This window comes from Musca vetustissima, unplaced genomic scaffold (genome assembly GCF_032173495.1).
Source record: "Musca vetustissima isolate MV318-11 ecotype Yass unplaced genomic scaffold, APGP_CSIRO_Mvet_v1 utg35934, whole genome shotgun sequence".
NCBI lineage: Eukaryota > Metazoa > Arthropoda > Insecta > Diptera > Muscidae > Musca > Musca vetustissima.
In genome coordinates, this window is record NW_026875938.1 from 78,803 (window position 1) to 94,313 (window position 15,511).

Here is a 15,511-nt window from a genome sequence, read left to right on the forward strand (position 1 = left end):
CTAATTTATATTATATTAGTATGTTGTGTCAATCGGCCTAGCTATGGATCTTTTCACGAAGCTTAGCAACATCATTCTAGACTTAATTCGTGCAAATCGAAAGATATATAGGGACTTTGGTACACAATTTACCTTAAATCGGACGAAGATATATATGGGAGCTATATCTAAATCTGAACCAATTTTCACGAAACTTTGCACACATCATTCTAGACTTAAGTCAGTACGCTATGGTAAAATTCGTGCAAATCAAAAGATTTCCAGGGACTTTTTACCTAAAATCGGGCGAAGCTATATATGCGAGCTATATCTAAATCTGAACCGATTTTCACGAAACTTGGCAGACATCATTCTAGACCTTATTCATTACGCTGTGCCAAATTTCGTGCAAGTCAAAAGATTTCCAGGGACTTTAGTGGTATATTTACCTAAAATCGGGCGAAGCTATATATGCGAGCTATATCTAAATCTGAACCGATTTTCACGAAACGTTGCACACATCATTCTAGACTTAATTTAATACGCTGTGCCAAATTTCGTGCACATCGAAATATATATAGGGACTTTGGTACACAATTTACCTTAAATCGGACAATGATATATATGAGAGTTATATCTAAATCTGAAACGATTTTCACGGAACTTGGCAGACATCATTCTAGACTTTATTCATTACGCTGTGCCAAATTTCATGCAAATCGAAAGATATATAGGGACTTTGGTGCACCATTTACCTTAAATCGGACGAAAATATATATGGGAGCTATATCTAAATCTGAACCGATTTGTCCCAATTTCAATAGGGTTCGTCCTTGGGCCAAACAAATGAACTGTGCCAAATTTCATCCAATTCGGATCATAAATGTGACCTGTACTTTGTTTACAATTTAACATGGACAGACGGACGGACACGCATAAATGACTCAGAAATTCTATGCATATTCTCAAAAGGAACCATGGGTCTTATCTCGATTATTTTTGCTTGTTAAAAATATATGTACAAAGACATAATACCTTGTACCACAGTGTGGTGAAAGGTATAAAAACTGCATACTTCCCATTCATATATAAATACAGCATTAAACTCGCCTATAAAGTCTCCCTTAAGCTCGCCTATAAAGAATTCCTTCAGCTAGCTTATAAAGAATTCCTTGAGCTCACCTATAAAGAATGCATTCAGCTCGTCTATAAAACCACTCTTCAGCTCGTCCATAAATACTTCATATAGCTCGTCCATAAAGATTCCATACAGCTCGCCTATAAAGACTCCCTTCAAATCGTCTATAAAGACGCCCTTCAGCTTGCCTATAAAGACTTTCTTCAGCTAGCCTATAAAGACTTCATTCAGCTCACATATAATATCTCCCTTCAGCTCGTTTATAAAGATTACTTTCAGCTCGTCAATAAGACTCCCTTATGGTCGCCAAAAAGTCATCCTTCAACACTCCTTTCAACTCTCCTATAAAGATTATTTTCTTCTCGCCCTATAGCTCGCCAACAAAAAATCACTTTAGCTTGTCTATAAGTACTTCCAGAGCATAAATATTTCCAAAGCTTATTAGGATTCCATTTGGAATACACCTCCAAGGCTCCTATAAAATTCCCATTGGTTCCCGTATAAAAACAATCTTCAGCTCATCTATAAAGACTTCCTTCAGACGACCATTTCGAATTGATTTTTCTCACAGAGTATGTATCTTTATATTGATTCATAAGAGTATCCATAATATCTTTATGTATATATACATACACATTGTCATTACGTTTATTTTGTTCAGTTACTTATGTATATAAAAAAAATAACAATAAAATGCAAATAATCTCAATAATTAGATATCAATCAGCTAAATCGATTTATCTCGCATCTATAGCCCTGATTATCGGTTAATGTTAAACACATTTCTTTTAAATCATAACCAAATGCGATGTATTACAAACACGCTAAACAATGTCAGCAGAATAGATGCACCGAACTTTTCGGCACCATTACCGCCGCCAACGCGATCTATGGGCTGCTCATCGAATAAATATTGCTGCATAAATGAAGAGCCAATAGCGCCAGTATATTTGGGGGCATAATTATAAATTAACGCTTCCGTTTCTTCGGTTTGATTTTTGAAAAATTGACGATTGCGGCGTGTTTCACCCACAAAGAAATCGGCAAAATATTGTGAAGCCTTAATGGCAAGGGTGGTGTGGGTTATATTGCGATTCTGTACAAACTCGTAGAGATTTTTTTCTGGATGAAATTGTACACCATAAAAAGGATACCTGTTGGAGAAGAGAAAAACAAGTCATGAGAGAAAACATGGTGATTACCAAAAGCAAAAAAAAAAATGTTATGTATGCAAGAAACGAAGCACCATGTAATTGCGTTAATAATTTATTAGCATACTTTTAGGCGAACTTACTTTTTATGTTCAATGCTGGATATAAATTCACTGCCATCCCAATCGTGATTGAGGCTCATCACCCTCCACAGTGTATCCAATTTCATAGTGGCAAAAGTCTGAAAAGAAAACCAAGAAACGAAAAAAACAAGCACAGCAACCAGTGAATTGATTATTAATGGAGAAATAATGTAATTTATATTAAAAATGTATTAGGTGTGTAATGGTATGGCATGGAATGCATAAAGAAAGCGAGAAAACACATGCATAAGTATTTTGGTAACACACCAGTCTAATGGATTTTATAAATAAATAACCCAAAGATGTTGCCTAAGGCAATGTTGTGATTTCTCGTGATTTGATTTTTTTTATCTTGCACTCACCTCTTCTGTAAAACAATACATATGGAAATTCGCCGTGACCGGATAATTCTTTAAAATATCTATAACTTCAGGACTTGCATTGCGAAACATTCTTGATTGCTGGAAATCTGAAAAGTACAACAAACATAAATGTATAAAAAAATACATATCGTATCGTAAATTTACAAACCTTCTTTAAATTCCAATGGCAATGGTTGGGCAGACGATGAACAATATGTTCGTGGCTCAGTTCCATTTGCCGATAAATATACCAACAACTCATAGCCCAAACATGTACCCCATACGGGAAAATAGGTACCATTATCATTGATTTCCATAGCAATTTCATAAATGTGACGACCAGCATCGGCATAGCCATTAGATTGATTGAAATATGTAGCGCCACCAGGTAGAAGGACTCTGAATTAAAAAAAGGAAATTTTATATTAAAAAAAAACAAAAATGCGAAATAATATAGAATTAAACAATGTGGTCTTTCCAAAAAGAAAAATTATTTAATACTTTATGTTAAAATACACCCTGAGCTTCATCTAGAAATCCCCAGATCTTCACATCCTTACTTCACTAAGATTTAGTAAGCGTCTTAAAATACTCCCAGACATTATTCCCTCCTAAAAAGACTTCATTCAGTTTTTATATCGTCAATATATGCTTTCTTCACTTTGTCTATAAAGCCTCCCTTCAGCTCGTCTATAAAGCCTCCCTTCAGCTCGTCTATAAAGCCTCCCTTCAGCTCGTCTATAAAGCCTCCCTTCAGCTCGTCTATAAAGCCTCCCTTCAGCTCGTCTATAAAGCCTCCCTTCAGCTCGTCTATAAAGACTCCCTTCAGCTCGTCTATAAAGACTCCCTTCAGCTCGTCTATAAAGACTCCCTTCAGCTCGTCTATAAAGACTCCCTTCAGCTCGTCTATAAAGACTCCCTTCAGCTCGTCTATAAAGACTCCCTTCAGCTCGTCTATAAAGACTCCCTTCAGCTCGTCTATAAAGACTCCCTTCAGCTCGTCTATAAAGACTCCCTTCAGCTCGTCTATATTATATATATATATATATATATATATTCAGCTCGTCTATAAAGACTCCCTTCAGCTCGTCTATAAAGACTCCCTTCAGCTCGTCTATAAAGACTCCCTTCAGCTCGTCTATAAAGACTCCCTTCAGCTCGTCTATAAAGACTACAGCTTCTATAAAGACTCCCTTCAGCTCGTCTATAAAGACTCCCTTCAGCTCGTCTATAAAGACTCCCTTCAGCTCGTCTATAAAGACTCCCTTCAGCTGGTCTATAAAGACTCCCTTCAGCTCGTCTATAAAGACTCCCTTCAGCTCGTCTATAAAGACTCCCTTCAGCTCGTCTATATTCCCGTCAGCTGTCTATATAAAATATATATTGATTATATATATATAATGTTTTAATACTCAAAACTTACCCATTAATTTTTGTTAAAATATCTTCATAGTATTCTCGCGGTTTACCAATCCTAGAATGAAGAAAACAAGAAAAATATGAATTATTTTTTTTAACAAAAAAGTTTGCTGGGTTATTTAAAAAATCACAAATTGTATTTAGTTATCTTAAGTAGTCGCGTTAAAAGAACACACAAATGTCAACTATCTCCATTATATTAATCGGGATTTTCGATGATATTTTTTATGACATTTTGATAATATATTGTCAAGTTGTGTGAATGTCTACTATTAACTCAAATCATAACAAATCATATTGTGATAACATATGTTTTTAAAAATTTTATTATTAGATAATTTATGTTTGCCAAGCGACATCGATCTCCGCCAGTACGAACAGTTATTGATGAAAAGTATTTTGTGCCAATTATCTCCATTATATTAATCGGGATTTTCGATGATATTTATTTATGACATTTCGAAAATATATTGTCAAGTCTACTCTTAACTCAAATCATAACATATGTACGTGACATTGTGATGACGTATATTTTTGAAAATGATTATTAAATAATTTATGTTTGCCAAGCGACAACGACCTCCGCCAGTACTAACTGTTATTGATGATAAGTATTCGGCCTGTCTGGGAAAATATTTCTATTTTTAACTGAGATAACTTAACGTCAGGAAATTAAAACAAATTAATCTTTTTAAATAAAGTTGTACCGCAAATTTTATAATTACAGATTTTTTTTATATTACACTAGGATACAATTTAAAAAAAAGAAATTAATAATTAATTATATTTAAATATCTCTGCATATACTATGCAATGTTTGCAATGCAGACATCTAGATATATAATTCCCCCATATACGAATATTTCGAAATCCGATAAAAATCCTAGGAAAAAAATTGTGTTGCATAGTGTTGTATTTTTATAATTTCATTCGATTTAAAATTGAACAAACATTTTAACGGTATTATTAAATAATACAAACACAATTATATTCTATACGTAATGGAATTTTTGGTTTCACAAAATACACTTATTCCGTTACAAAATAAAATAGCAAAATCTATTCCGTAATTAGAATGCATTATCAAAACGTAATAAGTGGCAATTTATATATTTGCGATGGAAATCGCAAAAATGGGTATAAGTCGTCCATTTTTTAACCAATTTTTTTGATTTTTCTCATTTTCGAAAGTTTATTTAATTGTCTTCCCCGTAATATAATAAAACTTATACGGCTTGATATCATAATTTATTCGTACGGTCCGAAGAAAAATAAATTTTGTCATTTTATGGGTATTTTTTCACTTTTCGACCACTGTAACTCAGAAAGAAATAAAGACATACGCGTTTCAAAGTGAAAATCTATGAAACCACGGTTTTCTCTACATTTACCGTTATAAAACTAATTTTCGAAGTGACCCAGAAAAACAAAAGGTATTTTCGTGGTCCAGGGACTCCAACCAAACAGAATATGTACATTAGAACCCCTAAAAATTGTTCGTGTCGCACAGTGTTATTTTCGTGTAAACTGAAAGTCATTCTGTTTCTTATAAACATAAGACTTGAGGAAGTGGGCTTAATAATTTTGTAATTTCTATACATTTATACAAATTCACTTAAAAATGAAAAATCAAATGAAAGACTTTTTATAATAAAACCAGTGAGCGGAGCAGTATAGTCGGGGCCGACCATATGATACCCTACACAACTACCAGGGAACTCAAATTTTCTGCGGATGTTTATTCCGAGCCTGGGCAATATTTCGTGATATTTGCACCCTCGTGCCTGATTAGAGGTAAACAGCACCTCTTCCTCACACTGACATATTTTCCGAATATTACGAGTATTCAGTACAGCTATTGTCCAAATTCCCTTCACCGTGGGTTGTGTTGTGATGTTCGGCTTTCATTTGTGGTCTATAGATCGACTCGAAAATAACACAAAAAATTAAGTTTTCGGTCCACTTCATTCCAAAATTATTATCTGATCATCACCGAAAAGTATAGGCTTTGTCCTTGACCATACCTTGAACCTCTTGGAACATTTCAAAGCGATCAGCGCTATAGTTCCCCTCTCTAGAGTGATAATGGTTTACTAAATAATATACGAATACGGAGATACCTGTAAATATTTAGGTGTAACTCCCACATCCGAGCACATACAACAATATAATTGGTCTTAATTTAAAGGTCAACCACTACTCTTGGATATAATATCAACTTCTCGGGTCTGTGTCCTTCAGTGGTAAATATATATGCTATAGAATACAATTTTTGTAATTTTTCACACAAAAGTCAGGGTCAATTTGACCCGCTAAATATTGACCGATCGTTATCAAAACAGGCATGCTTATTCTTTAGCCCGATCTCCTTCTCCGTGCAAACTGTCACGATGTTCGGGCCAATATTGCGGCCTTTGGAGCGACCAGAAAAAACGAAAAAAAAATAGTATTTGGTCTATGTCATCCCCTATATATTAACCGATCTTTCCCAAAAACAATAGGGGTCTTCATTGGCCAGGACCCATCCTACATGCAAAATTTCGTGAAAATTGGTCCATAACTGTGACCTGTATCGTGTTTACAAATTATAATGGACGGACGGACACACATGTCTAGATCGACTCAGCTAGTCGAGATATGACGATCGGTATACTTAAAGGTGGGCCTAGGACCAATATTTCGCGGCGTTACAAACTTTTGGGGCTACACAAAGCTATAATACCCTGACAACATAATTGTGTAGGGTATAAATATCCCGGAGAGTCAAATTACAGCTACTTCATAATGCTAAAATATCAAAATACCCATAGAGGGACTAGACCTTTATATGGGACCTAACAAGGGATCCATATTTACAATATTTGATAAGAAATTTTCTAATACTTACCATATAGGCACCACTCGGCCACCAGCACCTTCAACAAATTTCACATATGACGCCGCAATATAACTGGAAAATGTACTATTCGGATAATTGCGTAAAACAAATTGTGACACTTCCTGTGACAAAATCCCCACAATCGGTGTCGCATTCTCATTGTCCAAATTTACCAATGGACTGTCATTAATATCCCGATTTGTGTATTTAATTAAACGGCCGGTGATCAAGGTCGGCAGCAGCGATATGCAGACAAAGAAAAGTCCCCAATAGCGGCACGTAGACATAAGGGTTTTGCTACCGCGCGTGTCCATTGCTGTCGGTGAACGGAAAATTGTGTGATCAGGTGGCAAACTAAACAACTACTAAAACACGACAAAATTTTACACAACACTCCAATAGAGGTACTCTTAACAAAAAAACACAACAACAACAAAAAATCGAAATAACGAAAAAAAACAGATAACAGATACAAAATATTATGCGAATAACCAGCCGGGTCGGCAAATCAATGAGGAGCTTTTAAATTTCTTAAATTACTGCTAGCAAAAGCACTCTTCTGTTCTATAAATCGAATTGTTTGTTTTCATTAAAATCAAAACTAAAGTTGTAAAAATATGTTTGCATGAATGGCTCTGTGAATGTGTGTGTGTAATATTTAAATTGCTTTGCATTTATACTTGTTTTTTAACTAACTAAACGTTGTGCGTCTGTTAAATAGCACATTGCACTCTTGTTTGCTGTTGTTGTCATTTTTGTCTGGTGAAGTACCAGGCACATTAGCTAAATTATCATACATATGAATTCCAAATTTATTTATTTATTTTTAAATAAATAATGAGGCGTATAACACCTTCACTTTTCCTCGCACCCCAAATACAACAAACAGATGGTCAAACCTAGAAAAGAATACCTCCGGCTAGCAGCTAGAGGGGCAAAGACACGCTGTGCACTCCGGACTTCCTTCCTTACAGGCACACAGAAAAGAAATTTGCAACTATCCCAAAATAGTGCCCTACGAAACGAAAAGAGCCTAGCAGGGTCCTATGTCTCCTAACAGACTCCGCGTTTTCGACAGAACTTTGACATGAAATTTAACAAATTTGAATATGTGATCTGGAACCTATGCTAAATTTCATTTCATTCTGAAAAGTTTAGAGTCGTTTGCATACAATTGGACAAATTTATGTAAATCGATTTTATATACATACATAAATTAAATCGCAATCAGATATCCGTTTGTAATATATATGGAAGCTGTGTCTGCATCTCCACCAATTTAAAAAAAGCTATAACGTCATTCTAGTCTCAATTTGATACGTTTCGTGTCGACCTAACCTAACCTATCTAAAATCCAACGAAAATACAAATGGGAGCTATATCTAAATCCGAACCGATTTTCAGTACGATATGCCAAATTTCGCTCAAATCGAAAGATATATAGGAACTTTGGTACATAATTTACATAAAATCGGACGAAACTATATATGGGAGCTATATCTAAACTGAACCGATTTTCACGAAACTTAGCACACACCATTCTAGACTTAATTCAGTACGCTGTGCCAAAATTCGTGCAAATTGAATAATTTCCAGGGACTTTTGTGCACCATTTACATAAAATCGGACGAAAATATATATGGGAGCTATATCTAAATCTGAACCGATTTTCACGAATCTTAGCACACATCATTCTGGAGTTAATTCTGTAGGCTGTGCCAAAATTAGTGCAAATTGAATAATTTCCAGGGATTTTGGTGCACCATTTATTTAAAATCGGACGTCCTTGGGCCAAATAAGTGACTTGTGCCAAATTTCATTCAAGTCCAATTTTAATGGGTCTATCTCGATTCCTTTTGCCAGTTACAAACATATGCACAAAGACATAATACCCTGTACCACAGTGCGGTGAAGGGTATAAATATCTTTAAATATGGCTCTATCAAGGACCTATTAAAGGATCTGAAATTTCTTAAAAACCTCTAAAGAGACTTTAATGGTATCTTCTATTCTTTGTTAGTCTCTGTGTGAAAACTTGCAATGTTTGCTATTTTTTCTTTTTCTTCTATCTTCCCAAGTCCAGTTTTTTTAGGACCAATGACTTGTATTACGTTATCTTTAAAAAATCGGCTACGTATGATGGTCTCTGGGTGGTGCGAACTCCATCTTCATTATGGTCTCATCTTGAACAGATCGATTCGTTTTGTGAATATTGATTTAAAAGCAAAAAACTGCTACAGCACAAACAACCGAATACCTGTTTCCACGTCAGAGGGGTCTCCGATCTGAAACAACCCGACTATCACTCGGCCAACGTCTGTCACCTCAGTAGATTGTGTAAAATCAGTAGGGCTGCTACAACAACAACGAAGGTGTTAGGTGTTTTAACCCCGATTAGGAGCTTGGAAATTTCTTCAGTCAATACTTATTGGATGTTTGCAATAATTCTGAACAAGGATCTCAACTTGTTATGACTTTTATCCTCTTAAATTTTTCTTGGTTAGAATTTCGTATTGGATAACAGAATTTCTAGCAAAAATATAATTCAAGGAAATTTCATTTGACATTTTTTGCCGGTCATCGTTTATTTGATTTGATGTTTTAATTTCTTCGTAAATAGGTTTGTCTTTCGATAAGAAGCTGGGTCTCTCTAAAAATATAATTCAAGAAATTAGATGTATGATCTAGAATAACCAGTAGTTTACTCAAAGACGCAAATGTCTCATTATTAATACTTTTTTTTTTTTTTTGACACACTTTAAAATCGCCAACAAGATGTAAGCAAATATTTAGTGGATGTACGTCTATAGAAGATTTTCTCACCTTCATTACGCTGACACATAGACCATGAAGTACATTACTGACACCATCCATCCAACTATTGGCTGGATGGCTGACTTGACTGGTAGGCAGCTAGGCTTTGCATATCAATTACATTTTGACAGTAATACAGAAGGGCAGGCGCCAGTCTCGAGGTCAAGCAAGAAGTCTCTTTTTTGGCTATGGCGATATGCTATGAAAACAACAACAAGATAAAATGGTCACTGGCCATACTTGAGAGTCACAACTGGGTCATTCGCAAATTAGAAAAAAAATATGATTTAGTTTTATTTGAAAACAAATGCGTATGACTATAAATTGCAACGTCGCAGATCTATGCCATATCATAAACCATCCAACTCTCGATAAAGCTACAGCAGCATCTGACGAAACACAAAAACCGAACCCAAGGATCATAAGCTAAAAACGGAAATCATGAAAATCATAATTGTTTGTGTCATCATTACGATAGTGACAGCATCACGTAATCATTTCCCATCACATTTGATTACTTTGAATGCGGATATCCCTCAGTCAGGACTTGGACTTGATCAGCATCTAAATGGATTTTATACAATTATACATAATGCTGCTGATAGTACACCAACAGCAGCGTCCGCAGAAATGGAACCACAATTGAATGGCGATGAAATTGCAAATGGATTACAGAAACAACAACAAGAACAATCGCTTGCGGACAACAGCAACAATGACAATGGAGAACAAATGGAGAGCAGCACCATGGAAAGTGTTATTGATTTGAATCGGGCACCCGAACCAGTCACCGATACACCCGAAGTTGAACAGGCCAGACAGGCACATTTTGAGGCATATCGTGAAGCAGCCCTGATGGCTGCCTTGGCACCGGATACTGATGAGACCAATGGAAATGGTTCATCGGAAAATGAACTATCAAATTCGCTACCATTGGATGAGTTGCAACAGAATACCCGGGAATTGTTGATTAACAAACAGAAATCAAGAAAACAATTGTCGGCACCCAGAAGATCTTCCTCCTCTTCTGAATTGGAAAGAGTTGGACAGGAAATTGGCCATCAACAACAGCAACAACTGATAACAACATATATTCTAACTGCCAAAGCTGAGGCTCATGCCCTGGGATCGGGAGCTGCTAGTGGTGAATTGAGAAATGCTGGTGATTTGAGTGGTAATGATGGAAATGGAATTGGTCGTAATGGTAATGGAAAAGAAAATGGCAAGGGAAATGGTCGTGGTAGTAGCAATGGAAATGGTCGTGTTAGTAGCAATGGAAATGGTCACAGCAATGGAAATGGTCACAATAATGGCAATGGAAAAGTCAACGGCAATGGACAAACTAATGGTAATGGCAAATTAAATGGCAATGGAAATGGTAAATCCAATGGCAATACCTTAAATGGAAAACTAAATGGCAACGCCAATGGCAATGGAAATCTCAACGCCAATGGTAATGGAAACGGCAAATCAAATGGCAATGGCCACGCCTCCGGCTTGAACATTAACACTAATGGACATTCAATTCTAAATGGTAATATTGGTCTAAACAATGCTCTAGATAATGGCATTCTACACTCTCTGACCTTAGATGAACCATTGACACTACCCAATACGGCAAATATTGATACAACCTATTATACCGTTGATACACCAGATACCCACTACACCGTTGTCATACCACCACCATCTTTATTAACTACTCTGCCACAATTAGAAGCCATTCGTCTGGGAGATCATGGCAGTGATGCTATCGGCATACCGCTATCGAAAAGTTTCACCTATATAACACAACGTCTAAAATCTCCTCATGCCTAAGATGGCTTATTTGATTTTAATGCAATGATTCTACCCCGTTATTTTTCGTTGTGACAGTATTAACAATTTTTTTTACTAAAGAAATCGAAGACCTAATACACATATTATTATATTACTATTTAGAATTATTAACTAAACTCGATATATAAAAGAGATTATGTTTTATAAAAACAGAAAAATGTCGAAGAAAAAAATAATAAATATTAATTTGCATTTTATAAAAATACCAAAAATTTCAAAAGTATTTTTACCAAGATTTAAGAAAAGATAAGAACATAGCCAGGTTATATTTTGGAAAGCTATGAATGATTATGGGATCTATTTCGTCCATCTATTGGTACAAAATTGGATTACAAATTTTCGAATAAACACTTGTCCCCAAAGTAAATCCAAACACTGAATTTGAATTCCCATTCCACTCAAATTCGTAACGGTTTTACATTTGCATAAAGATTTTTTTCTAATTTTTAATATTTATTAATGTCACCGACTATATATGGGAATCCCTTTTTGTTATTGTAACAAAGCATTTAATTTGATTACACTTCTCACATACACCTTCATAAAACTCCCTCCTCCAATTTGTTTTTGTTATCAAACGTCACACATACAAACAGAGTGCAATGGCAAAAGCAACAACAGACGTACTTACCTATCAACTTGGCAAACAAATAATCATACAATTGTTATTGTAACGGAATTGTTTATCCTAAAAAAATTCCTGGCAAACGGGGTGTTATTTTTGAATAGAACAAATTTTTATACACGTGAAAATAGTTTCGTTGTTTCTTTTTCCTGATATAGATAGAAAACACACTGCCCGATTAAAATCGCAACAAAATCAAACAGATACTTTGCAGCCGAAAACAAGTACAATGCAAATATTTGACATACAAATACAAACAACAACAAATTATAGCGGGAAAAAAGAGTAAGAGAGCAAACGATTCAATTTGCCTTTGACATACTACAGAACAGCTGATTTCTCTCTTATCAGCAAGGCAAGTCATGCAGTTGGTTGTTGGTGGCCTAACACAAACATATGTTGATAAATAAAAACATTTTAAAGATTTAAATTGTATAATTTGAGATGTTTAGGTTGACCAAAAGGTACTTTATGGACTCCTCTTCGAAAATTTTGAAAAAATATGTGGTTGTTATCAGTATTAAAAGCACTATCTGCAGTAACAAATTCTAATGTTTCGGTGTGGTGTTCTTAAAGATATTTAATAAAATATGGGGGTATTTTTGGAATTTTAGAGCCCCATATCTCAAGAAGTGTTGACATTCTATTACCTTCAAGTTAATTAAACAAGTTTTTCAAATGTTGATCCTACCTCAGTACCATAAGAACGGAGTGCACCGATGATTCCTATCTTCGAACTTAATCCAGGTTTGGTAAGAGTATTAGGATTTGGAATGTATGGATTATTGTGTTTTTATATTGTTATGATCATCGTTCGGAGATATGATATTAATACTTAGAAACGGGAAAAAAGCTCCAGTCATTTCTTATTCCGAGCAAGTTAGATTTATGGAGTCAGCTCATTGAAAGCCTGTAATTGATAAATGCATATCACATATGCATATACCTAAAATGGAATGAGTATTTTATATGGAGGGATAGCAAAACATTGCCCTGTATTAAAAATTGTCGCTAAGCGTTTCCTATTTTTTCTTAAAACCTGAAATGTTAAAGCTTTCGAAATACAGAATATGGGCTGGGCACTGTATTAAAACATGTTCTGCTAGGATAATTTTATTTTTTAATCGGGAAAACAAATTACTGAAACTCAGGTTGGAAAATGCACCTAGGACCTTCAAAATACCTGAAATGGGGACATGTCAAAACATGGAACAAATGGGAGGATGTCGTAAGCCATTATATAGACGCTGTACCAAAACCTACAGCGATATGTCCTAATTTCAGTACCAACATGTTATGTAAACATCCAAAGGAATTTTTCTCTGAACAAAAATTAACTTAAGGTATTACAAATGTAATTACAAACTTACACTCTTAATTTTTTCAAATACGAATCAAATGCCTCAATACCCCAGTAGAAAATACTATCTTGCGTGACAATTTCGTTGACGAAATTTATGGAATTGTCATTCATGACTAAACACATGATATGTCGTCGAAAATGTCCTTCTTCTCGAAATATGAAAACAAAAATAGTCTAAATCGAGTGTACAATGAAATATTGACAGAAACAAATATAAATTTCTTTCTGAAAATATTTATAAGAAATTTAGGATAAACGAAACTTGTTTTCTTGTTTAAAATAGGTAAGTTTAACTGAATATATAATTATGTAAATTTATTGTTTTACTCTTAGGATTCGGCAAATAAATGGTAATTGATGAAATATTGTAAGTAATATCTGAAATATGTTTCATATTTCAATGTATTTTAATTTTGTTGTTTCTTTACAAATGATATTAAAATGCAGATAATCATTACGCCAACTTATCAGGCAGTGTCCTTATTTATATTATATGATATTATGTAAATATAAGGTATGTTTTTGTAATATAATAAATTTCATGGTATAAAAAATATAAACGAAAAATATGTATATAATGGGGTAGGATTGATGACAATAGGTATACAGTCTGTACAAACGACAGGGTAAGTGATTCTCCGTTAACGAAAAGTAGGGGGTTTAGTCGCCGAAGCTGTCGTCAACGACAATATCGCTTACCCTGTCGCCCAAGTTGTCGTGCATGAATACTGCGACACTTGTGTGAAAATTTCGTCAACGATTTCACATTATTGTCTGCAAAGTGCCTTCAAGGAATTGCCATTGTCTTACACGATTCGTTAATGTTGTTTGCAAGACACTTTCTACTAGGCAACAAAGAGTACAACGTTTCTTTTTATGTATAAAGTATTTTTATACAATTTTATATTTTTAATATATAGGATTTTGTTCATTTTACATATTAAATTAGATATTGTACAATAAGATCATTTTAGTAAAATTGAATACTTTTTCAAAACTCAACTGCCCATTAACGATTGCAATTTATTTTTAATTGTTTTTTGTATGCTCAGTAGATATTTCATTTCTACCATTACACCGGTTGCTTCATCCAAATTATTATCCGCAAAATGTTTACTCAGGAATTTGACTTTCTCGTCCAGTTCTTGTGTTAAACTTTCATGAATGGCTTCCAGTTCTTGTTTTGTTGTTGCCTCATCAACTTCTTCGTTACGTTCCATCATTTCCATAAGGAATTCTTTATTTAAAGCGCTATTATCTTGAGGTATTTCACGACCATTCAATTTTAACAGATATTGGCCACGTTCAATGGGAACTAGTAGAGTTTTATAGGCCTTATTTATCAAGGAACTCCAATCCGCTGAATTCGATTGTTCACGTGATGTTCTATAGACAAAAATATAAATTTGATTAGGTATTTTTACAATTTAAAATAACATTATCTCACTTGTTGGTAAACTTATCGGGATGAACCAATGATTGAAGTTGGCGGAAACGTTTGGTCAACATTGAAGCTTCCAGGGCAAATGTTTGTGGGAAATCCATTAATTCAAAATAATTCTAAAAAACGCAAAAACAATTAATTTCATAAAATAAATTCTGTATTAACATTGAATATATTATCTTTATTACCACTTCTGCATTGACATCCTGCAAATGATTACAATGTTTACACAACATTTTGTCGGAGGACTCTTTTAGGCAGTTCCAACATTTACCAGCCGATGGCAAAGTATCTGGCACATATCCACGTTTTTGCTGATTTGATAGATAGACTGTACTTGTCTCCCATTCCAATTG

General features: G+C 34.6%; 2 protein-coding genes across 2 annotated transcripts; both read right to left on the reverse strand.

Moving 5' to 3' along the window:
* Positions 1–1,910: 1,910 nt before the first annotated feature.
* LOC133338464 (gamma-glutamyl hydrolase) lies at positions 1,911–7,384 on the reverse strand. The gene is made up of 6 exons (XM_061546635.1): positions 7,080–7,384; positions 4,197–4,247; positions 2,943–3,172; positions 2,774–2,880; positions 2,412–2,509; positions 1,911–2,271 (listed from the first exon to the last, which is right to left on the reverse strand). Exons 1-6 carry the CDS (start codon positions 7,382–7,384, stop codon positions 1,911–1,913), a joined length of 1,152 nt encoding a protein of 383 aa, XP_061402619.1.
* Positions 7,385–14,706: 7,322 nt separating this feature from the next.
* On the reverse strand, positions 14,707–15,278 carry LOC133338470 (iron-sulfur cluster co-chaperone protein HscB). The gene is made up of 2 exons (XM_061546642.1): positions 15,159–15,278; positions 14,707–15,097 (listed from the first exon to the last, which is right to left on the reverse strand). Exons 1-2 carry the CDS (start codon positions 15,254–15,256, stop codon positions 14,710–14,712), a joined length of 486 nt encoding a protein of 161 aa, XP_061402626.1. The 5' UTR covers positions 15,257–15,278; the 3' UTR covers positions 14,707–14,709.
* Between the last annotated feature and the right edge of the window lie 233 nt (positions 15,279–15,511).

Coding starts and splice junctions, on each gene's coding strand:
- LOC133338464 (XM_061546635.1), bottom strand. CDS start 7,384: ATGGACACGCGCGGTAGCAAAACCCTTATGTCTACGTGCCGCTATTGG. Junction 2,881..2,942: donor GCCATTGGAATTTAAAGAAG/GTTTGTAAATTT, acceptor TGTACTTTTCAG/ATTTCCAGCAATCAAGAATG. Junction 2,272..2,411: donor TCCAGCATTGAACATAAAAA/GTAAGTTCGCCT, acceptor CTTCTCCAACAG/GTATCCTTTTTATGGTGTAC.
- LOC133338470 (XM_061546642.1), bottom strand. CDS start 15,256: ATGGATTTCCCACAAACATTTGCCCTGGAAGCTTCAATGTTGACCAAA. Junction 15,098..15,158: donor CCCGATAAGTTTACCAACAA/GTGAGATAATGT, acceptor TTTTGTCTATAG/AACATCACGTGAACAATCGA.